The 25,288-nt window shown below is 49.9% G+C and overlaps 1 protein-coding gene across 12 annotated transcripts in view; it reads left to right on the top strand.

The window, feature by feature from the left end:
• The window catches only part of LOC144174974 (ETS homologous factor-like), a 405,488-nt gene that overhangs the window by 337,880 nt on the left and 42,320 nt on the right, over positions 1–25,288 (top strand). The window contains exon 1 of one of the 12 annotated variants that reach the window (XM_077703972.1): positions 1,689–1,905. The exons of 10 other annotated variants lie outside the window; for them this stretch is intronic. In XM_077703972.1, coding sequence (XP_077560098.1) covers positions 1,754–1,905 — 152 coding nt within the window. In that variant the 5' untranslated portion in view covers positions 1,689–1,753. Of the gene's footprint in view, positions 1–1,688; positions 1,906–25,288 lie in introns of those variants that run through there. One more of the 12 variants, XM_077703973.1, reaches the window with a different exon arrangement.

Here is a 25,288-nt window from a genome sequence, read left to right as displayed (position 1 = left end):
GTTCTCAATGCTTAAGTGAGACGAGTCGCCAATTCTGAGGGGAACGTGGCACAGCATGCACCAACTTCCGAGAATGTCGACGAGTAGGTTGCCGGCGTTTATCATCCGTGAAGCTGTGCGGAAAAGCCAACCCGCGCAGCTGGGTTGTCAAATTTCGCGGCCTATTTTTAAAGTACCCATTTATTGCAATGTCGGGCTGCCCACTACAAATGAATGTTGAATGACGGTCGGCTTCCATTTTAGTGTAAGTAGTTATACGAACTTCGATAGTTAATGACAGATAGTGCCGCCGCACGAAAAGGCTCTTCACAGCTGGGCTCAAATGAATAGTGGATCGGTAATCGTTGTCGTGACATAGTTGAATCATAATAGCGGAAATATCCTCCATCATTTTGACGTAGAAATCCTGTGCTCTCCCCTTGGCAACAGTACCACGTGTGTACTACTGCTCGTGCAAGTGCGGATCTCGAGTGCAAATAGTCGCACGACCAACAGTGGAGTCAACACCCGCCAAAAAAGGAAAGATGCGTCGAGCGATTGGCGATGTACTTGCGGAAATTGGGAGGATATGAGCGTTTGGTCCAGGCAGGGCATAAACTAGACAGAATACTGTTTCCCCCGCTACTTTGTTTTAATGCGTCGCGTCCTTTGCCGAGTATCCCCACAGCCAGGAGCGTGTAACGCCTTGCAATTCCACAAAAATGCAGATTTCGGGAAAGTTCCAAATGTAGTCGTTAGAATGACGTAAATGGAGATAGTTGGTCGAACGAAATTTTGAAAAACTAGAAGATAGCAAAAATATAAAAGAAATACGGAAAAAGTAAAAACGTCTGCCGCGTGGCATTTCCAGAATAATGAAGATTTCGCGAAAGCTTCACCTGTAATCGTTATAACTGCGTAAATGGAGATAATTGCTACAATGAAATTTTGATAAACTAAAAAATAAGAAAAATATAAAATAATTACCGAAAATGGTGAACTGCATTTCCACAATATTGCGGATTTCGCGAAAGTTCCAAATGTAATCGTTAAAATAACGCAAGCGGAGATAATTGGTCGAGCAAAATTTTTTGTTCCCCCCGAAAATATTTTTGAAAAAGAAAAGAAAATATGCTGCTGATGATGATGATGATTGGGTTTTTATGGCGCAAGGCCTACTAAGGGCAAACAGCGCCAAGGAAAAGTTGTTTAATGAGGACGAAGGGATACTAAGTGTAAAACATTTGGCTAAAAGTATACGTGAAATGACATAAAAGACAATGAAGATGAGTGGTGTAAAGGGCCAGGATTTTAACAAAAGAAAAATAACCTGTGGTAGATGTCATGAAAAGGTGGACTTTATACCAACACTATCTGTGTCATTCTCTTTCCGGGTTCGGTACGGCTTTCGAAACAGACAAGCAGTCAGGAAGGGCGAACCAGTAAAACACCGACGGGGGGCACGGCCACTTCACGGCCGAGATGGAGGCTGGTCATTTCTCGAGGAGGGAGAAAGTGGATGGGAGAATAACGGGCGCGGCACAGTATTCCTATCTGTCGCGATCTCCTGCGGTGAACGGGAGGCGGCGCGCCCATCGACGCTGTATCGTCGCCGGCGTTGTATCTTGTTCCTTGTTGCGGCGACCGGTTGCCTCCCGGAGTGGCAATAATCGCTGCCGGCCTGCGCGCAGACGCTGAGATAAAAGGGGTTCAAGCGGGAGCGCCAGCTACAGCGGCGCATTTCATCGAGCGCGCACCGGACGACGATGGAGGGATGAGACAGGCAATGTCTGCTCCTGCCACCGCCCTGAAACAGATAGTTCGAGAATACTATTTAACGCCTGATGTGCGTGGTTGGTGGAGAAAGGGTGGAAGAAATGGATTAGAGAAGGCCTTGCAGCGGAGGACACAAGGGATCGCTGTCAGGTACGTGGATAATGCGCTGGGCGAACTATTCAGGCATCTAGGAGAGTTTCTTGATGATAGCCCTCACTCCGCGGATATGTTGCTTCCTAGCTATGGCCAGATGTCGTGCATCCTCGTTTTCATGCCTTGGACGCACCACCTTACAATACTATCATCATCACTACCACCACTCTATCTACCCCCACTGCAGGGCAAAGGCCTCTCCCATTAATCTACAGTTGTCCCGGTCCTGTGCTAACTGCGACCAATTTATCCCCGCAAGCTTCTTGATCTCATCTGCCCATCTACCTTTCTGCCGCCCCCTGCCCCTATACTATACGGACCACCATACGGTCCACCACACAATACTATAAGGTTCACCAAAGGCAAAGGGTGCATGAACAGCGACCGATAATTCTGCAGTACTAAGAACGGGAACATAAATGTTGCGATTGGAAGTTTGATACGACTTTGCTGTGGTCTTCCGATGGAGGCGAAAAGCAAAAACGCCCGTGTGTTCGAGATTTCGGCGCACGTTAAAGATGCCCAGGAGGTCTAAATTAATCCGGAGCCCTCCACAACGGCGCGCCTCATCACCTGCGTTGCGTCGGCGCGTTCAACCCTTCGATCAATCAATCAATCAATCAATCAATCAATCAATCAATCAATCAATCAATCAATCAATCAATCAATCAATCAATCAATCAATCAATCAATCAATCAATCAATCAATCAATCAATCAATCAATCAATCAATCAATCAATCAATCAACCGGAATAGAGCGGGGCAAGACAAGCGCACACAGAGAAGACACTAGAAAAGTCAAGTTCACAAACCAGGAGGCAGTGCGCATGATAACCAGCAGAAAGTAGCGCTATCTTTGTCTTTACCGCAAACATAATCCGCGTTCTGGACAGGGCTCATTTCAAACAGCGCACCGCCTGGCGGCGACGCCTGGCGTAACAGACCAAACAGTCCCGCCTGCTGAGGCGACGATGCCCGCCCCTTGCAACGGGTACGCGCGCACGTCGACTCATCGATCGAGCATCGCTCCGTCTCGCGACCAACCAGGCTCGCAAAAGGGTCGGACGTGGGCTCTGAAAGGGGCCACGGCTTCGGTGGCCGAAGCGCCCTGACGAGCAGCCGTGCAAGAAGAGCCTCGAGGCGCCCGCGTGTTTGTGCGGGAGAGAAAGGGGAGCAACCGGTCGAATCCGTCAAACGTTCTCGGCCCAGCCCCGTCGTCCGAATGACAAGGCGAGCGTGATGCTGGCGTGTCTCTCGCGCCTAGAGGCGGACCGGTAGCGGCTGTCTTGGATGCCGTATGCGCCCGCATGTCTTCTCCCACGCTGACACGGTGCGTACGCGCAGCAGACTGCCCGCTTCTCTTGGTCTTGGCAGCGATGGTGGGACGGTCTGTTTGACTTGGACATTCGGAGGGGCACCTCCCCTCCACCAATCGCCGCCGTGTTGATGCGACCACGGCATATATGCGAAGACCAGTAGTGCCCGCTCTGTCTTGCGTGCGCGCGTGCTCTTATAAGTGCAGAAGGTGCGGGTGTTCTTCCTCGCGGATACACATTTTGGGCGTGCACATTGGGGCGCTCGTGCTCTGTGAATTGTTAATACGCACCTAAACGGACCGTTGCAGTTAACGCTGTATTGTGTACATGTGCTCGGACTCCTGGGCACTGTCACCGGAGATAATATACTTGTGTGCATGCTTTGAGGTGGTCCTCCAGACGACTGTTCTGTGCGGAGAAAATGGTATACGGACTGCAACGTTAACCAACCCGGGCCCTCCATTATACTTTAACGTAGTATTGAGCCCGGTCGCGCAGTGAGCTTTTTTTTTTGTCCTTATAAGGAAATGTTACGCCGAGGTTGGGGGGAGGTAGAGTTGCCTCAATGTTTTAGGGATCGAAAATGGCGTTCGTCGCTTGCTTATTAGCAGGTCTCGCGAAGAAGGAAGCAGACTCAGGGTCACCAGTGTAGAGTGACTTTTCCTTCTTTCATTTTATCCACCCATTCAGTCATTTCATCGCTAATCGCACATGAGTTGAAGCACTTGGGGAAATAAAGAGGTCACAAATTAACTTGTTTTCTATCGGTTATCCTGCTGTCTTACGCAAAAACGAAAAAAAAATAGAATTACGACCACGACTGCAAGTGCATTTAGAAAAAAACAGGAGAGATTACGCCTCCTAACACGTCATAGTATGCGCTGGGACGAAAAAATACTGCACCAGCTATACGTCGCGAAGAATATAAAGATTGGAGAAGAAAAAGTGGCCGCGTATCTGCTCCTTTCGTTGCAAATGACGTCAAAAGACGATAGTATTCATCGGCTTTTGCGAAGTAAATGCCTCCCTTCGCTTTACCGCTCACCTCTCATGTTGTTCCTCTTGCGTCGCGCTCCTCTTAAGGTAAAGACGCCAAATGTTTGCTTAAATCATTTTAAATTTTGCGCGTTCCACTGCTCCAAACCGGGTGTCTCGATGCGAACGCTGCCGTACGGCGAAGACGCGCGTTAATCGAGGCACCCTACTTCAACGTTTATAGAACCGCGTTTCCCTACTCCACGTGCGTTGCAAGCAGAACGTGGAAACTATCTAGTGGAACCTTGCGTAACTGTTGCCGGTTGATTTCTTAAAATGGCGCCAGAATCTATAGTGGCGCGGGCGACAGCAGGCGACGGCGGAGTGAATTCTTTTTCTGCAGTTGATGAAGTATTTAATTTCGCAAAAGTCAAGCATGTTTAAATTTTTATAAAGGAACACTGCAAATATCACTTCTGTATTCATTTGTTGTCTCATATTTGCGTAATGTCTTGTTCTTCTTCAACAATGTTGACAAGTATGAACATTATACCGGACCAAGACGGGTAGGTTTAGCTGTGACTATATAAGACTATTGCGCAGGCATTGTTTTGCTTTGGCCGGGTGGCTGAATCGAGTCACAGACAGACAGACGGACAGACCAAAATTTCTGGGTTTAAGTAGCCCAAGAAAGACTACCGTCTTTAAAAACTAACGGAACGGTCGAGAGGTTATCCAGAATTAGAGCCCGAATTGCTACCCGACACTGGGGGAGGGGGTGTTCAGGGGATGAAAGAGAGGGCAGGCGAAAAAGAGGGAATAGGAGCGGGGCCGCGCACACACTTTAGTACCTCTGTGGGCACTATAGTCTTTCATCCAAGCGTGTGGCCTTCATGAAACGCACATGGGCTTTTGTAGCCCTCTGCGAATTTGATTGTAGGGGTCGATGTCCTAGAATAGTCTCTAGTTTGAACGGTTGATTGTCCAATCGGCTGAGCTCGGCGGCCTAAACACGTCTTTCCGATGAATACTGGAAAACAACGTGATAACTGCCGCCACACATCCAACACGACCTGCGACGTAGCCGACCAACACTCGAAAAGTTGCGTCGCTTTACGTGACTTCGGCTCACGTATTAGGCGTGCCGCAGTCAGGGTCAAGATGTGTATGCAAGAGCAAAAGATGCAGGCGAACAAGGGAGATGAGAAGCGCGGTAAAGACAAGGGCCGCCCCTCGGTGTCCGAGCGGAAATGGTCAATTTTTCTCTTCCGCTCTGCATGCGCTTCCGCTTCGGGAGACCGCCGCAAGAGTCCGTGACGCTATACGAAGCAGAAAAAGAAAGAGAAAAAGCGTGGGAAGTCCGGCGGCGACGTCGCTGGACTCGCCACCGTGACTGCGACCAGCACGACCGCGGCTCGGTTGGAGACGCTGCCTGTGTACGGCGACTGCTAATTTACCCCGCTCTGCAGGGAAGTGGTTTCGAAGACCGAGTGGATGCCGCCAAGTAGCTGCGGTAATGAGGTGGCGCAACGAAGAACTACAGTGGCCGTCGGCAAAGGTTTCCTTCTGTCGTCTCTGCACTCAAGCCACCGCTTGAGTGAATCAATGTGGAATAGAGCGCTAAATTTTCAAATTTGCGTCAAAGGGAGTCAGGTCTGGCCAAGAGCACACATACGGATACCTGGAAGTCAGTAAGTCAGCTTTGCTTTTTCCTGGCAGATGTGACCGGACGAAATGAAAGGGTAGTGAGGACATATTGATATACGGATGAGAAATCGTCAGCCCTCATCTGTGACTTTAAAAAGCAATTAATGACGTTTGCGTGTGTGTGTCCCTCTCTTGGTCATGTTGTCGGCACTGACCCGCTTATATAATTTCGCTGTCCAGATGTTCGTTACACCTCCGCACGATCTTTGCCCACGGGATTGTGCCGGACGGTTACTGTAACCGGCGTAATCCTGTAACTCCTGGTCTGAACGGGTTTTTGAAAGAGGTAGACAGAGTCATGCACATACGCGCACGTGTTTAAGACTACAGTCGAACCTCGTTATAGCGAACACTGATATAGCGAATTATCGGATATAGCGGACTAAATACGAAGTTTGTTTGGTCACGCTTCATTTCAATGACACCTATTCTTTTCATAACGTAACCGAAACCTCGAGAGCCGCGCGATATCGGCTACTACAACAAAAAAATATATTCCGTTTCCGCGAGGCTCAAGACCGAAAGCTACCATATTAAAAACAAAACTAAGAAAAAGTGGGACAAAACAACCATTTTTTAGTAGATTGAAAAGCTGCAGGAGTAGAAAAGGCTCCATTGCGTATAAACACTGTAAAAAACTTCATTCGGCTCAGACTGTAAAAAGCCACCAGGCGAAGGCCACATCCTCCTTCAAGTAAATAAGAACTCAGGCCTGTTTTGCCGAACGAACTTTGTTCTGTGGTAATTTCATGATCTCACGCTCCGGCATGTTTAGTTTTAAATGCCACAAGGAGACAGATAATGATTACTTCGTTTATAGTGGGTTCGCAGCTTAGAACAATGCGTTTTTTTTTTTAATCTAGGATTGTTGCGCGAGCCAGATTGCCGATTATTACAGCCGATTTTTACCTCTACGCTCACAACGGATATCGGATGTAACGAACTAATTTACTGCCACGATACTACTTTGTTTTACGAGGTTCGACTGTATTTGCAATGTTGGTAAAAATTTCCCATGCTCTGTTCTGCCCGACTTACAACAACAACAACAAAAAAAAAAAACCTTTGCTTTTTTTTTTTAAGTCGACCGTGAGGACTTCTAAGGCAGTAATACCTCGAACTTTTAGTATTGTGCCCCTCCTTGATCATGTCTCGCAAACGGCACGTCACAAAGCCGCCTATGCAGTGCTAATGCAACGCACCCATACACGCCAAGAACGTGACCAGATGCGCACGTATCGCCGACAACGACGTTCCCGGTCACGTGCACAAGATTTTGTTTGCCGCGCCGCTGCGGCGCGAGACGGATGAGCGTGACCGTGCGTGTCTCGTTGAACACGCGCCGACGCAAAATGCGCGCGCACGTGAGCATCGGCCGGCCGTCTACTAGTTGAGTTCGCTCTACGTGTGACGACCGCCAGGGATCGGCACAGCGGGAACAACGACCGACGCCGTCCTAGACCGTGACACAAATCGCGGCGCTGCACGTATCGCATGCGCTGATCGAGCTCGTCATCGGTTCTCCGCCTTCATCATATGAATGTGTTCCCTTCGAGCATGTGAGAGCGTTGTTGTTGTGCCTGCTGTTTATTAAATCAACAGCGCCGCGAGCCGGCCGCACCTTTAAAGGATTGTCGAGCGCTGAACCGAACACGTACTTTTGTATCCGTTTGTTTTTATGCGCCGCTGTAGACCATGGACATTTGATACGGAGCTCTAATCATTCTTTTTTAGACTACAATCCTAACATTCGCGGTGTCAGCTATTTTTCTCATGGTTCCACATCCTGAACATTTCATGTGGAATGCTAAGCAGCCTTGTATAGGCTAGAATCGAGTGAATGATTTTAGATTTTTAACGTGCCGAAGATACACCTGCGCTATCAAGCGCGCCGTAGCGGATGGCTCCGGATTAATTTTTACCACCCGGGGATCTTTAACGTGCGCCGAATTCTCAGACACACGCGCGTTTTCACTTTCCGCCTTCACCAGAAAAGCGGCCACAGCGGCCAAGAATCTAACCCGTGTCCTTGGGCTCAACAGCACAACGTTATAGCCTGTATAGACTGCAGCTAAAGCTCGCAGTATCTATTTATAGATTTATTTATCACGCAAGTTGTGCTGTATGCTTTAAGAGGCTGTTCTTGGCGAATAGAATGCAGCCCTCTCTTTTTTTCGTGATCAGCTTGGTTTGTTTCTGGGCTCATTTATTGTATTTTTCTGCCAGGTTAGTCGTTGGCGACTTGCAGAATTAGCATTCGTGGGGGCCGAATAAGTGGGAGCAATAAACATCGTCGCTTTCTTATGTCGAGCTATATGCTTCTGAAAGCGTCAAAATGTTGCCTCTTCCCACTGTTTTGTAGTCCATGAGCTCATGCTCGTTTAGCCCCTTTCAGGGCTTGTTGAGGGTGCGTCATGGAAGGTAAAGCCGGTGGGACGACCAACTCATTTAGTAATGCATGCGGTTTAACCAGTTTACGTAGCTACTGCTGTTGTCCTGTCACTTGCGTATGCATATTGGCCACCATGCACTATTTGTTGAGCTGTGAAATTCATGGCGCGGGATTTTTCACACACGATGAACTCGTTACTTAAGTGGTTGCTTGGGCGAGTTCGTATAACTTGATTCTGCTGGAAAAGTGGAAACTTACAGGGGGGATAACAATAAGCCGACGGCACGAAGTAACGCTAGGGCGACGAGTTGATAGTACCGCTCCGTGTCGTCGTCCCCTTGCTGTTATCGCCGTCGTAATATGCCGCATCAAAACACAAACGGCTCACTTACGAAACAAACATTCCCTAGTTAGCGTTCATTTAGGATATTTTTTGTTCACCGTTAACCGTGCGGATAACCGTGCGGTCTCACCGTGCGGTGAGACGAGAGAACATATTGGGCTTATCCGCCAAGTGCTTTACTTATCTGCAACTGTGTCATTTCACAAGCAACATTTCACGAGTGTTGCTGTTATCTTTTCCACCTGCGTGATCGTGGGTGAATCAGAGTGTGGCAAACTTACGTCACCTCTCCGTCGCTTATTGCAGTGATAAGGAGGAAACTTTTTCCCATAGCACCGATGTGAAAGCTTGGATGATAACCTCTACGTTTCGCATCAGTGCATGGATATAGCTTAAGGGGGCGCTGAAATAAGCTTGGCGCACCTCCATTTCCGGCTTCATCGCGCTTAGCACACGTGATTCATCGAAATGAGTGTGTCGCGGAAGTCTAGAGCTTTAGCAGGGTACCAGTTGGTACATTGTACTACGAAGAAAAAACATCGCAAAAGACAGGTCGAAGTAAACACTTCGTCCTTTACTTCGTCCTGTCTTTTGCGCTGTTTCTTTCTCCCTAGTGCTGCAGCTCATGTGTATAATCTACGTCGGAACACAAAACGCCATTCACCCGCCGCGGTGGCTCAGTGGCTAAGGCGTTGCGCTGCTGAGCACGAGGTCGTGGGTTCGATTCCCGGCCGCGTCGGCCGCTTTTCTGATGGCGGCGAAAAGCAAAAACGCCCGTGTGTACGAGATTTCGGCGCACGTTAAAGATCCCCAGGTGGTCAAAATTAATCCGGAGCCCTCCACTACGGTGCGCCTCATCGCCTGCGTTGCGTCGGCGCGTTAAACCCTACAATCAATCAATCAATCAATCAACAAAACGCCATTCGGCGTCCGCGACACCAAGGATAGGCTGTGACTTCGCACTCATTTGCAGTTGTTTTTATGCTATACCAGCCAACAGAATATCGACTTCTTCCTGCTACACCGCTATTATGCACTTTTATGTTTGTTCGCACAAGTTTCGCAAATTAAACACGCTGACAATCCGCTAAAGTGAGCGCCAAGAGTGTGGCCATTAGCGACGTCAGCCAATGGGCGGATAAGACGCAGCGATGGAGGCAGATCTTTCGAACGCATATTACGGGATAATAATGAACGAAAATCGGTAACGAAAATCTATAACACCGGCTACGCATTGTAGACTTCAAAGTGGATAGGCTAATTAGACAATGTTTACGGCTGACTTCAGAGTGCATTTAAGATATTGCCACCGCCACCGCCACTGCCACCGCGCGTTGCGAGTCGCAGCCATCCATTCCTCCCAGACTCGTTTTTCAGCCACTCATAATATACTGCCATCGCGAGCTCGAGCTGCCGCAAAGGAAAGGGGGTTGGTTGTCCGTAAGAGTGACGCGTAGGTCCTCAGAACACGGCGTCAGCCATAGGTCGCTGGGACAGCCCTCCGAGGAAAAAAAAAAAAAAAAACGAAAACAAAAACCACAACCGTCGCTGTACAGGTTTGACCTTTCTGCCCCATGGCGGCCCTCCTCCCAGTAGGTAACGTCTCTGCACCGTACGTGCGTCAGGTGGCGTCGCAGCTAGAAGAAACGCTACGCAGGCTCTTCGATCTCGCCTGCAGTCCTGCCCCTGCCGAAAAAAGAAAAAAAAAACAGCACCAAGAACGACGCCCCTCATCGTCTTGGAGCCTATCACGTCTTGTCCACACGCCAGCCACTAGAGCAGAAGACAAAGAGAAGACGGAGAAAGAGCGAGCGAGGAGAACCAGAAGCCGCTACGCCTGCCGTTCGAGGCCGATAAACTATATATAAAGCGCCCAGGATGCGGAGGCAGATCGCTGGCAGATGACGACCACCGATCATCGACGGCGCGTCGTTGGCGGACAGGTTTTTGTATATAGCATCGCCCAGGACGGCGTGTTTCTTTTCGGCGTCGTCGGATAGCTGTAGCGGCTCCCCCTCGCAGGCATTCCCGAGCCTCCATCTTCTCCGTCGTCCTGCCCCCGCCTCAGGGGGGTAGCTGTTTAAAAAAAGGCGCTGGCCTAGAAACGGAGTAACCCCTCGGCGTGCACGCTGTGCCGAATTCCCTTCCTCCGAGAGGCCGCCGCTTCGGTGTGCACGCGACCACGTCGGCAGAGAGCGGACTTCTGGGACGCTGCGCTGATGCCGCCACCGTGCCTCGGGGACGGCCGACGACGAGGTGCTCCGCGGCAGCGGACTTCCACTCCTCCCACCCTCCACGCTCGGAGAGCAGTTTCTGGCCATTCCGTGTTTGGATCTATCATCCGCGAGCAACGGTTCAGGCACGACGCAAAGCGCCTGAGGTACACACAAACAACAACACGCATCTCGGTTGAGACCGGTGTGCGGTGCGGAGGCCGAGGAGGTGGGGGGAGGGGGTTATGCTGCCGCGGGCATCATTGCACGCACTGAGACTGGGGGCCGCTTCGAAGGGTCCTACTTGGCATTGCCTCTCTTTCTCCACGTCTCTCTCTACCTCCTCATCCTCCTCCCCCTCTAAACCTGGATCGCGCACAGCGGCTTTCTTAATCGGGCAAAGCCGACCGCGTGTAGGCCGTTCAACCCGCACCGTTCGCGTACCCCTGCCGAACACGGCTCGGTTCTTGGCGCGGCTTGGCTTCACTCGGCTTGCGTACCGCTCACGCTTAGTTTTTATTTCTCGCCGGCGTCCTGGCGGCAGCCTTTTCTCTCCATTTCGACGCACCTAACGGGCACTCGTCGCTTTTTTTTGCTTCTTCCTCTCAGACACTGCAGGCCTGTGCTCGGAGATTCCTTCCTTTTTTCCTGTCTTTCTCCGTTTTTTCTTCTGTTCCCTTCCGTTTCTTTTTTCGCGTTTTCCAAAAAAGCCTCGAGACTTTTTGGTTTTGCTCCGTTCCTCTTGATATGTTTTTGTCGTTCTTGTTGCCGCTCGAGAGCAGTTAAGAGTGCCCGTGCTCGCGGCACTGCTGTAGGAAGGCGATGAAGCCGAGCGTGGCGAGCCTCCTTGGGAAGGGCTCACTTCCCGTTATACTGACGCGGCTCCGACTCGTTGCCGCTTTCGGCTCGCTGAGCTGCGACCGAGGCGCTGGAGGCCGAAACAACAACAAAACGAAGCAATGCTAGCGGCGCTCGCTCCGAGCTCCGGCCACTCTCAAAGAGAGCGCGCGCGAGAGAGATGGATCGTAAGGCCGCCCTTCATTATTTTTTTCTCAACTTACCCTTCAGCTTAAAAAAAAAAAAATGGATCCTGATGCGGTGATCAGGGCGCTTTTTTTGCGAGCGTGGTCAATCAAACGTATATATGTGTGTCGAGCGCCGTTGCGGCGGGTGTTCTATTCGTCCAGAGCTGACCAATCTCGGCGTCTCCGCGTAAAAGGGAAGTTAAGAAAATAAGGAAGCGTGTGGCCAATCCGTACGCATTGAGATTTCCCGATGCAGGACGGTCTTATGGTAGAAACGGATACGCGAAGGGACAAGCGCTACGTGACAAGCGAAAACTCGAATTCTGGTTTTTTACGCTTCGCGCAGTAGGACGCCCCTTTATTTAGGTCACGTGCGGTACCTTAACCTACACTTAATTTCATCGATTAGAGCTTCGTTTCGGCTTCCGCAATCACTAGAAAAACGGTCTCACCGGCGCAGTGCTACTAAGGCAGTGCTGCTGTTGGATGTGACAACCATGCGCTGGCGTTAGCCCCACGTTTATGTCTTATAGCTCTCAGCTGAGCGCGCGATACATGCGGACCTTGTTTGTTCCGCTTACTGATCGCCGGAGTGCGTGTTCTACCAGCGAGGCGATTGATTAGCGATGAATGAGCCGTATTCTGGTAAGTGACGATTTCCCTCCTGTAACGGCCACCTGTGGCTTTTGCGGATGAATGTCTGCCGGATGACTCAGATGAGGCTACTTGGGGCCTTGCAGTCATGCGAGTAGCAGCAGTGCTCCACGGGCCGTCCTCTAGAAAGTCACTGGCCAGATTGGCGTTAAAATTTGGGGTTATACTTCCCTCGTAAAATAATTCATTCAAATCACTACACTTTACTCTCCAGCGAATGACCGGCAGCTAAAAAATGTCGATTAGATTTTTTTCCCATTCGGGCCAATGAGTTGGCCCCGCACGGCTCGTAAATTAACCTGAGAATATTTCTTGAGAATCCCTCAGCGAAAACAAGGTGCTTGGCTGGAATACAGCTCCTAACTGAACGCATGCCAGGACACGCTGAGCCCCCGCAGTGGAACGTTTTGGCTGACCGCGGGGCGCTGCCGAAAGTCGGAAGAAGGGACGGAGGAGAGGGGGGGAAGGGTCGCCGACAATCGTGCTTCCCATTCGATCTACAGACCGTTCCGGGCTCGGCAGTGAGCAGAGCCGTATAATTGAAGTCCTCTGCGCGGGGAAGCAACGGGGCTCGTGCACAGGCCGGAGGAGAGCGACCACAGCCGGCAGCGAGCAGTAATGGAAGGCGGCCATTCCCCGAAGAGGCACGCATATAGCGTGCCTGGCGCTGACCGGCGTCGACGGCCAGCGGAGTGCAGCGTCGGCGGCGCTCGCTTTTTTGGGAAAGATGCGCCCCGCACGCCGGCGTCGTCATCCCGCCGGTCTCTCTCCTCCGCTGCGCGCGCGGTGACCCATTCGAAACGGCCCCCGAGGGTTTCTTCCACCTTTTTTGCTTGTTGGCTATTTTTTCATTGTTATTGCCTCCTCCTGCGGCGGCCGTTCATATGTATAAATATACGCGCTGCCCCTGCGAAACAATGCAGAAAGAAAGAGAAATGGGCGGCCGACGACCGGAGAATGGTGCCGCGCTCCAGCCCTGGGGTGGCGGTGGCGGTGGCGCTGTTGAGGACGACCAGAGTCATAGCCGGAGACGGTGTCAGTTCGGTGGAGTGCGCTCAAGCAGGCGAAAGTTGCACGCTGTCATCCACTAGCGCGTGTAAGTGTCTTCAATGCGCGATCCGTATTTAGAACGTTTGTAGCGGTAATAACGCCGGCGTTGTCGTGAGAACCGCAACACTATAGGTGTGCTCGCGCAATCGTGCTCGTGTGCCTGCTACTGTAAGGCCCTTGGGTTACTGGTGAAGCAGGACTTTTATTCTGCGGTACAGCCGCCTCCAAACACCGATATAAGGAACGATGATGATGATGATCAGCCGAGGAAGTAGACGAAGTGTTTCTCGAAGGGTTTGATGATGGAGATAATGTGTGAAAGTAAATAAATGAATTTCCATGCCTCTCAGCTTCGTCTTCACTGTATATATATATATATATATATATATATATATATATATATATATATATATATATATATATATATATATATATATATATATATATATATATATATATATATATATATATATATATAGCGACAAGTTTAATGCCCATGGCGTATAAATGTTGTTCCTGGCTACTAACTGGTAACGGAGAGTCTATAATGGTTGCGGAACCGTTTGACTTGGCTCGTAGCAAAGCAGAGATAGCAAGGGACGGGAAGCAATCGTGCATGGTATATTCCATCCGCCCGAGGCCCTACACATGGCCACATAAACAAGATAACCTGACTGCGTCTCAGCCACCCTTTCGAGCCCACCGGAATCTTGTCTGGCCGAGTTAAAAATACATAACCACTTTGTGAATAATTACGCGCTTGTACATGCAGGAATGTGTACGCGCGCGTGCGTACGTGCGTGCGGGCGAAGTACCTACCCAGGTACGTGTGTATGTGTGTGTGTGTGTACATGCGGGCGCACGCATTCGTTTCGGCTGTGCTAAACAGCGAAGTGAGCCAAGACGAAGTGCGTGCTTTCCTGCGTTCTCTCGCACTCGTACGAATATGCATGCGCGTAGACTGGCGAAAGGTGTTCGAGCGCTTTGTATCAGTTTCGCCACTCCCAGGGCATTCAGATCGACCGGTCCGCTCGGAGCAGTTCAATGGCCCAGCAAGGAATGGGATTCCCCGGACCGCTGCGAAACGAAGCAAAACTGGGCCACAGTACTGGGGCTGCGCCTCTGCGCCTTTCTTCTGGGTCTCCCTTTCGTTTCGGTTTCAATGCCGTGCCCGATTACACTCTGGAAATGGGGGAGTACGAAAGGGGTGGCAGTGCACGACGTCACTGGCCTGCTTTTCGAGAGCGGTGTTTGAATGTAGCGTTACTCCGCCGACATGGGAATCGAAATTATAGACGGCTCAAATGAACTGCTATCTTTTTTCGGCTTCACCCAAGCGAAGCGCCTGTTGAAGTGTGTGTTAAGCTACCGTGTTATCCCTTGCCTTTGTGCACGTACCTGATCGAGCTCCGGCTTTCAGAATTTCGCGAGAGTGGTCTTTTCCAAAAAAAAAAAAAAAAAAGTGCGTTCGTTTCTTGCTGTACTTCGCCGCAGTGCAGAAAAGTCTTGCAATGAAGTCCCCGTCTCTTTCTTTTTGTCGTGACGTGTTGAGGGAGGCGAATTTCTCGCGTTGAGCTCTATAACCACCTCGTGTGAGGCATATATACTGGGTTTGTAAATTAAAGCGCGCTGTTACCAACTCATCCGAATAAAAAAAAAGAAACAAAAAGAGCGCTTTTTTTAGACTAGGGTAATTCTTAAATGAATTTGGCAACCTCTACATCATCGGAACCTCGTTCCATTTTTCCAATTTGCTTTGTTCAGCGTATCGTCTCTTCCGCGTTGTGAGCTGACCAGTGTACACGACATAGACATCGGTACCAAGTTCAGAAAACAAAAAGCAAAAAAGCAAATGGTTGTAAGGAAAACACGGGGCGACGAGAAACACGCTTCCGTCACTGCTATATATATATATATATATATATATATATATATATATATATATATATATATATATATATATATATATATATATATATATATACACAAGAAAAGAAAACATCGGCTCAGTGGCTAAGGCGTTGCGCTGCTGAGCACAAGGTCGCGGGTGCAATTCCCGGCCGCGGCGGCCGCTTTTCTGATGGCGGCTAAAAGCAGAAACGCCCGTGTGTACGAGATTTTGGCGCACGTTAAAGATCCCCAGGTGGTCAAAATTAATCCGGAGCTCTCCACTACTGCTAGCCTCATCGCCTGCGTTGCGTCGGCGCGTTAAGCTTTACAATCAATCAATCAAATCAATCAGAAAGTTTCTAACAAGGTAGAAACCACGATTGTTGCCGACGTTTCAGCAAAGAGACTATATATATAAAACGTTTTAAGAGATATGCGGAATTCAAAAGCTACGTCTCTCGTCCAGGCTTCCGTGTCAATTTAAGACTTCGCTGTATCCCATCACCTTTATTCCCTTCGTAACATGGGCTGCATGCGTCCAAACATACGTAACCATAAGAGGGTCAGGTATAGCAGACGCCTCGATTCAGATTGGTCGTTTTCCTTGCAAAAAAAAAAAGGCCCTGATCAAACAAGACAGCGTTCGTACTCTTGTAGTAGGGCCACCCCCGAATAACATAAAATAATATCAAAGCCGCCTAAGCATGTCTTCGAATTCTGAGAAAGTACATAAATGTAAGTGCTCGAAAGCAACACACACCCACAAAAGGCACACCGTAGCGCTCCTACATTGCAACACAGTATAACGTATATGCCCCAAGGCCCGCCCGTCGGCGCAGTTCTCGGTCTAGGACATACCCGTCGAGTGCTCCGACGTTCTTTGCAAGGCGCGTTATAGGCGCGCGAGTATCGGGGCACGCGAACGGACCTCCAGAACAAGAAAGGCAAAGCAACGGTGGGGATATGTTGAGCTGGTGTCTCTCAAGCGAAGCGTAAGCCATGCAGGCGAGACTAATGACGCCGCCGTCGTCGTCGTCCCACGATCGGGCGCTCCGTAGAGCGTGGACGTTTATTACTGGCCTCTAGGCCGCACGCAGCCTCGCGACGCCGTATGCGCTTTAAACTGCCTCCTGCAGGCACTGCCGCGGTGCGCTTAATAGCGCGCCGCTCTTGGAGACCCATCGCGCACTCGGTTACCTTCTGGGCCGCTCTTGGTGTGCGGGCGGCCGTGGTCTTGCCAGGCACCGACCGCGTGGGCCGTTTTTGGAGGCGATAACGGGGCGGATGTCGGACTTGCTAGCGCGAGTCAGAAATGGACGAACGAAAATAGGCAGAGGTGTAGCGTGCCAGCAGTAGGAAGAGTAGAGCACGAAACTGGAAACTGCCATGCGTAAGACGTCTACGACAGCCTGAATGTTCGACTAAACCGTGCGTACTGCCGATGCGGGTACTTCGACGAAAAATAAAAGGGGTGTTCGTTAATCGCAAACAGCTGACGAGCGATCGAGCAATACGAAGCAAGGTGTGAAGAACTTAATTTGACAAACGAGACAAGTGGCATCTAATTCCCCCAGTACCAGGATGCCATAGCCGGCTCTTGAACAATCAAGCATGCGTAGGAACGATCGGATGAGGTGAACGATCGTATCGTATCGGATCAGGTCGGATCGGATCGGGTCGGATCGGATCGGATCGGATGAGGTCAACGATCGGAGGAACGATCGGATGTCGTACGAAACACGCCGAGAAATTATGTACTCCGAGAGAAGGCTTCGTGGAGGATGCAGTCGTCGTTTGCGTTTCGTGCGGGAGCAGGAGGCGTCGCAAAGAAAGGCGCAAGGGAAGCGACGTACACCCAGAGTCAACAGTTTCTCCTTCACCGCCTCGACGACAAGCGCGGGGGCTCCCGCATTGCGGTCGTCGACGACGAAGGCGACGACTCCGACGGCCAGCAGACGATGCAGGAACACAAAGCGTAGCCCCCGCTGCGCGGCCGGCGACGAAGCGAGACCGGCATCGGTGACACAAAGGACGCCCCTGTGCGTGTATACGTGGCAGCGCGAGCGCTCACTTTCTTCAGCGACTCGCTCGCCTGAAGCCGCCTCCGCCGTGTCGGGTGGCCATCATAGCGCTACCCCTTTGTTGTGTACACAAGCCCTCCCGACGCGTGTAGTAGCCGCTCGCGATAACCACGCGCTGCTTGAAAGCAGACCCTCGCAATGCACCGTCAACGCTTTCGGTCCCCGCGAAGCAGAACCAGTGGGGAAGAAAGTTTGGTGCGCCTGGAATCTTCCAGAGGTGACTTGTTGGGAACGGTGGGCTCGGATTGTGGACGGATCGTGTCTACGTCCACTCGGTCCACGGTGACAGAGGAGGCTGAGCCCCTCACGCGCAGTGAGCAGTTTGTGGAGAACGTAGAATCACCGATGACCAAAAGACTTCATTCACCCCACCTTCTTCATTACAGACGTCCTTTTTTTTTTCAACGACTTTTACCGTAAAGATATCTCTGGTTTTCTGGGATGCATCGGACAATGAGATCGAACAGAATGTGTCTTGTTTCAAAACAAGCCGTCAGAACGGGCGTTCAAGCTTCTTCTTGCTCCTTGCGTTTATTGATTTCGGTTGAATGCAGCCCGCGGTGAGATTTCTTTTTTAATTCTGAGGGAACAACTTCCACGTTCTGGTCGCCCTCTGGTCCTCAGTGGATGACAATTCAAGCCTCCTCCATGTCTTCCCCCCCCCCCCCCCCTTCATTCCATAAACATTACAATGCCAGAGGATAGGCGGTACTTGCTATCTTCATCACCGCCAGTTTACTCCACAAAAAAAAGAAAAAAAAAAGAGATCACAGACGAAGTTTAAAAAGACTCAAGGGCACGAAGTGGCGTCGTCACGGTAGGCGTCGGCTTGTCTCCATCCCGCGAGTCAACGTTCTTTCGTGCCCCGTTCGCTTTGCATACCGGCCACGCCGATGCTGGAGCAGCGGTCCCGTCTCCTCCCGGAGGTCGGCCTGAGGAGGAAGGGTGCTGCTGCATGCCGGCGTCGTGCGGCGCCGTCAAGCGCGCGCAACGCCGTTGGGGGTTGACAGCGTGGCGGCGGCGTCGGCGCGATTGAGTCGTCTATCCGCGCGTCGGGGAGGCGACACCCCTGTTGCGTCCTCCTCCTCCTCCTTCTCGCCCTTCCGGGATCATGTCACACGCGCCACCCTTGAACCGGGTCGTCGTATGGCTCGTTGACGCGGCGCACACATCCGCGGATGCTGGCCGGGAGCTTTGATGCGGTTATTGCCGTGCGTACCTCGGGCGAGGATGTACCGCTGCAACGCGTTGTGACCCACGGTGATTGTTTTCGGATAGCGTTTATAAAAATCGAACAGTAGCGAGAGGAAAAGAGTAACAGAACTGCCTTGAAAATGAATTAACCGGGAATGCAGGTACAAAGCGGGTATTTATATAGAGATACGAATATGCAATGTGGAAACCAGGGATCGCTGGTGGCTTCAAGTGCTCTGCCTTTTGAAACGCTGTATTGCCCGACAATTTACGCTGAATTACTTTTTTTATTTAGTGATCGTGACTTGCCCTGCTTAGCTCTTTCATTGAAGATCAGTGCTCGTAGAACGGATCGTGTCACGGCTGCAGATGCATGCTAAACTTCAGGCTGGAAGTCACTTCGTAGTATATAATTGTTGCATTTCCATAATATGATATATTCAAAATTAATATCGGCATGCGTGCACTTTTTCTAAAAAAAGCGTGGATATCCACGATTTTTGTATTACATCTACTCAATTGTTCTTGTCTCGCCTGTAGTGCGTTAAAAGTATGTGGCTTTTAAACCGGCTTAGGAATAGAAAGAAAGCGAAAGACGAAAGAAAGCGAAAGTTGATCGCAATCTTGTATCTTGGCAGTAAAACGATGCGCAAAGAGCCTTTGTAAGACTGAGTGGAATTTGCAAAGGTTAGCGACGAGTTCTTCCTTTTGGGTGCTGGGACGCGTGCCCGCAGTAATCGCAACCGGTCTCAGCCCTCAAGAGTCACTGTCGTTCAGACTCGAGGGCTGCAGCGTCGAGCGGTGTGCCAGCGCCCCCTGCGCGAGCCGCGGCGGAGTTACCCGCGCGCCGAATCCCGTTCGCTGCTGCCGCCGCCCCATGAATAATGAATGAACGGGGCCCGCGCCGTGGAAGTCCGCGCGCCGCCGCCGCGTCACCCAATTCGCAGCTCACTCGCCCCTGAGTGTTGCTGCACCGCGCGGCGGCTGCGACCTGGTTTCTTCTCTGCCGTGCGGGGAAGGGACAGCCGCCGCGTGGCTCGCGTAGCGGTCGAGTACAACACTCTTCCCCCTCTTTCCCCTCTCACGAGCGTGCGTGCGTTCTTCTTCGCGGCCAGTTCTTTGACCCGCTTCCAAGGCTACGGCCAAGGGCATGCCGCAAGCCCCAGTACTGCCGCCTCTGCTGTTCCAGTGGCGTTCGTTCGCCCCTTTCTTCTCACCCTTCTTTCTTTTCTTCTTTTTCTGTGCGCGTTCCACTGCGTTCTGCTACTTTTTTCTCTCACAAACCGTTGTTTTCTGATCGCACGACGCACTCAGCACCAGAACGTTTGCTCCAGTATGCGTCCGCGCATTCCTGCGCGCATCCGCATCTCGGAGGTGAGGTGCAAGATGGTAAGAAGGGATACCTCTCGCCGCCGTGATGGAGACTCAACCGAAGGGCGTTGGCTCGCTGTAAGGGATGAGGAGCAGTTGTTACATCCCGTTAGCCGCGAAGAAGGCCTGGCTTGTCTTTGTTGGTTGTTTTTACGCTTGGACGCTCGTACGCCGCTGAGCTTTCAATTAAGGAAGAGCTATGCGGGGTTGGCGTGCCAGAAGTATGCTCCGTTTCTGAGGGATAAAAGCTCTTCACTAGCCTCTACACATCGCCGTGTTTCTTCTTTCTCATACACGAGGCGTGCAGATGTCTGTTGTCTACGTTGATGGAATTATACAGGTCTCGCTTGTTCTTTTTGGCACATATGAGGCACTTATAGTCATTGAAGCAGTGCTTCAGGTTCGACTGTCCGACGTGTCACTGTTAGGCGTCTGTAATTGCTTTTTTAGCCTGGGAGTGCTACGCGCATCACCAATAAAATTGTTTCTGTGGTGTATAAAGTCTGCCAGTCAAGGTTACAGAGCGAATGAATGCTGAAACGCGTGTTTACTGTTTATAACGCGGATAGTCTAGGATGAAGCCGGAATTTAAGCTAAGCGATTTTGTTACAACAAAGTTTTTACATTGAGTTTAAATAAAAACGGCAAGTCCTTGGTGCTGAACACGAGATGTAAATTTTGGCGATAACAGAATGTTACAAACCATCTCGTTTGGGCCAATAATTGAACACGCTGAGACGCACCTTCCTGAGAAAGCGCCCTTAGAGGACTTCGTTTGATTTCCCTTAAGCTCTCTGGCCGATCCCCCGAGGGATCTATCCGTTGTGGAAGCGTTACGTTTACAAGCAAGAACACTAAGTTATTGCGTTAAAACACCGCTCTAAAACTTCCTTTCGGTTTCATTGGCTTTACCTAAGTCTTCCTAATCGAAACGAAGAAAGCGTCTTCTTACGCGCTCTGCGAAACTTCCTTACGACATCCGGTTTCCACAACTTCCCTTAACTACCTACACCATTTTGCTTAGTTGTATTAAGCGTTTATTGGAGCAAAAGGAAAATAAAAGAGGCTGGCGCTGAAGGAACCCTAGTCCATGATGCATCTTGACCGGGCGACTCGATGGCTTGAGAAATCGAGGCCTTCTGGCGGGCTGGTTCCGGGCTGGTCAGCTCAGTCGCACTGCTCCAGGGTAGGGGAAGGGTGTAGGTTAGCTAGACACCAAAATTAGCCAAAGCGTAACATAGCGTCTTCATACCTTCTATGAAACAAGCATGCATGTTGCCGCCACTACTACCATCCCATCCTCCTTCGTGACGTTGGCTTTCCATCATTAACGATCGGCTTACAGTGAAGTACCCTTGCACGCGTTAACGCGATGGCTTTAAGCACGCACGCATGATTAGGGCAAAATACCTGGTAGGCTGCAAATGCAAAAAGTATTTGAGGCTTTAGCTAGTTGTACGCTTACGTCGCCACTAGCTGAGGGTGTCTGTCCAGTACGACAAGTTAGCTAGCTCAGTGCGCGGCTACCCCTGTAGTCCCTGATCCTCTGCTATGGCTGTGACACCTTCTATGGCTCTAAAGAGAGAAAGCTTTAACGGAAACTGAAACAAAGCGTATATATGCCAGCGATGAGTTACCCCAAAATTTCACCTCGCTCTTTTATTTTCAAGAGTATTTCATTGCATGCCATTCCTTAGTGAACGAAACATCTTTCTAAGATATTTGTATGCGCGATTCGTGCCGCAACTATAGAGACAACCAAAATGTCCGGTCGTCGTCGCCTGCGTGCTTGAATTCGGACAGAAGTCGCCAGCCTAATTATTAATCGTCTATGGTCTCTTGGACAAGGATCCTCGTAAAACGGTTCTTTAATGTATCAGCTGTAGCCAAAGAAAAAAAAGAAAACAGAAAGAACAAAAATGACAACCCGCACTGAAGGTCCTTTTCCTGTCGTGTCTTGCATACGTTTGTATCGGAATTTTCGAGGTTGTTCGCCGACCGAGTTCTTTGACCTGTTTTCAAGGATGCGCCGAAGGGCAGACTGCTTTCGCCGTTGAGTCATCGGTATTCACGTCTGCGATTATTATTCTACCGATATTTCATACTAATTGTACGCAGGCTCACACGCGTTCCGCATAACGATGAGACGTTATATATGGGCGGTACCGCCTCATCCTTACTCGTACGGCATGAGCCCATCCTTCTTGTTTTTAGGCGCGACATCATTTTAGTTTGATCCCGATCTTCGTTTTATAACGAGACCGTTAGTGGACTAGGTATAAGGCAAGGTGGTAAGTACATATAACCATAACCTAACTGCACCTAACGTAAGAAAATTATTATGCATTTGTTAACCGCCAACCGAAAAAAATTCAAATTAGAGGGTTTAACGCGCCGATCCTATACCTGGGCTGTTATACGCGCTGTAGTGGAGGGCTCTGGATTAATTTTGAACACTTAGGGACCTTTAACATGCACCGCATTTCACCATCTCAGTCACAAGTTCACGCCTTCGTCTATATGTGCTGTAGAACTGCGGTTTTAGTGCCAGATATTACGCAGACGGTGGATACGATGCGACTTCTAGTACTCACTATCAACAGCCTACTTATTTTCAGTTGAAAATATTCTGGTTATACAGGGTGTCCCAGCTATCATGCACCAAGATTTAAAAAAAGAGAAATGGCGTAACTCGAAGAAAACCTAGTGCATAATGTTTGCAGTACTGGGAAGAAGCGGAGAGTAATTTTTTCGTTAATGAGACTTAATTAATTAATTGTAATTAATTATCTAACTCGATAAATACTGTCCTAATCACTAAAGTGTCAATGAGGAACTTGTAGGTAACCACGAGGGGCACCTAACTGCGCTATTTTCAGCGACGAACTAATTGCGTACTCATTTATTCTGACTGATAAAGGAAACCCGCGAAATATGAAAAATACCACGTGACGACGCTTACGCGCGCATTGTAAAGCAGCGTCCCCAAACAAAGCTGATTGAAAGCAACTGCTTCGCGTGTTACCCGCCCGAAGAGACAGCGCATCACCTTGATAATAGCATGCATGGAAGGAGCAGCAGCAGCAAGATTCGCGGGACGCGTGTGCAGATAAGGAACAAACTCGGTTGCGATTTCTTCTTTGTTTCTTTTGTCTATTTCATTCTGGCTAACTCAGAGGCAGCCTGTTTGAGGGCGTTGCTTTACGGTGCGCGCGGAGGCGCCGTCACGTGGTATTTTTCATATTTCGCGGGTTTCCTTTATCAGTCAGAATAAATGAGTACGCAATTAGTTCATCGCTGAAAATACCGCAGTTAGATGCCCCTCGTGGTTACCTACAAGTTCCTCATTGACACTTTAGTGATTAGGACAGTATTTCTCGAGTTAGATAATTAATTACAATTAGTTAATTAAGTCTCATTAACGAAAAAATTACTCTCCGCTTCTTCACAGTACTGCAAACATTATGCACTAGGTTTTCTTCGAGTTACGCCTTTACTCTTTTTTTAAATCTTGGTGCATGATAGCTGGGACACCCTGTATATAGATATTAGAGGACAAAGACCGGTCCCCGGTCGAAACGTTAGAATAAATGTTGTTATGCTTTTCAGTTTGACTTCTCTATCGTACAGCTAACCTCATAGCCAGGAACCTTTTCTCTTAACTATATATATATATATATATATATATATATATATATATATATATATATATATATATATATATATATATATATATATATATATATATATATATATATATATATATATATATATATGTATACGCACACGTCTGAGGTGGTAGCCATTTTTATTGCTTCGGAAGGCCACAATCCGGGTGCGAGGTCAGCAAACGGATGAGCGCGTATTACGTGCCATATTTTTTGGTCGCAGCTCCCGTGGCGTTCTTCTCAATATTCCGGCCACAGCCTTGAGACCGGCTGCACGCACACGCTGCAAACGCTCACGTAGGGAGCTCATTTTATACACGTGCGAAGGGGGATTCTGGGGGGGGGGGGGGGGTGTACAAAGCCCGCATAGCGAGAAAGAGATGACGCCTACCGATAGGGCTCCACTCCGGCACAAGCTGAAACAAACTTGATACACCGACAGAAGAGCGCTCTGTAGGACCAGCCACTTGCTCGGCGTCCCGCCGGCGTTTATTTGAACAGATCCCACAGAGAATGTGACCCTCCCACCTCCCTCAAAGGCGTGTGGACCGGTTCGACCCCTCTTCATATGCGAGTGACACCGTCGAATCCCTGCGCAAAGGAACCGTACGCACCGGGCTGCGTACGAAGAAGGCCTGGCACTTCAACGGGAGATACCGTTTTACTGCCGCACCCCCCCCCCCCCCCCCCACCTTTCATACCTGCCCTCAATGTTTTCCGACGTTGTAATAAATGGTCGCTGCAGGGCAGAGGGCACGAACTGCCAACCGAACGGGAACCGTTCCTACCCCAAATGGTGGCCCAACCATAGGTGCACTACATCTTTTCTTGTTTTTTCTCTCTCGGCTTGTCAATTGATTTGCCTTCCGTGCTATTTTTATCTTTTTCTTTCGAAACTGGTAGTCCAAGATAACCGTTGCGGCTCATGTTGACCTATCGCAAGCATCGTGCGCACCCTGTTTGGCTTCCGACGGCCACGCCTGCTCTATTTACATCTTCCCCCTCCGGCGCCAGAGTTGTGGCGCGTGCGGCCGATGCGGGTTGAGATCGGTAATGGCCCTTAAATCGTAGCGCGCCGCGTATGAACCGCACGATAACCCTCCGCCCCGCTCCCTCGTTTTCGCAGCCTCATTCCTTTGGATTCGCCACCTAATGCAGTCCCAGTTCTCCCATCCACAAGCCCAGTCATCCTTTCTTGAAATGGTAATCCAATGTACCGCTTATTAAAGCTTCGCGTCGACTCTCTTTTTGCAACGTTCGCATGCTTCGCGTATAGGTCATTCACACTTCTCTGTCTTAAATTAATTACACTTGTTCTGCGTTTTTCTTTTCCCACATACATTCTGCGTCTGATGGCGATGGTTATGGCCCACATGCCTCTGCCTAGACCGAACGTGGTTTCTCAATTTGTTATCGTCCTTCTTTTTCAGCAACGGTACGGTGTTGCAGCACTTGGCGTTTTTACATGGCGTTGCTCTTTCTAAGCCGTCTTCGCGGCTT

The sequence above is a fragment of the Haemaphysalis longicornis genome, unplaced genomic scaffold (genome assembly GCF_048455015.1).
Source record: "Haemaphysalis longicornis isolate Haplotype H1 unplaced genomic scaffold, Haemaphysalis longicornis Haplotype H1 scaffold_3, whole genome shotgun sequence".
Classification (NCBI taxonomy): domain Eukaryota; kingdom Metazoa; phylum Arthropoda; class Arachnida; order Ixodida; family Ixodidae; genus Haemaphysalis; species Haemaphysalis longicornis.
Note: the sequence above shows the minus strand (reverse complement) of the source record. Positions and strands in the feature narration are given on the sequence as shown.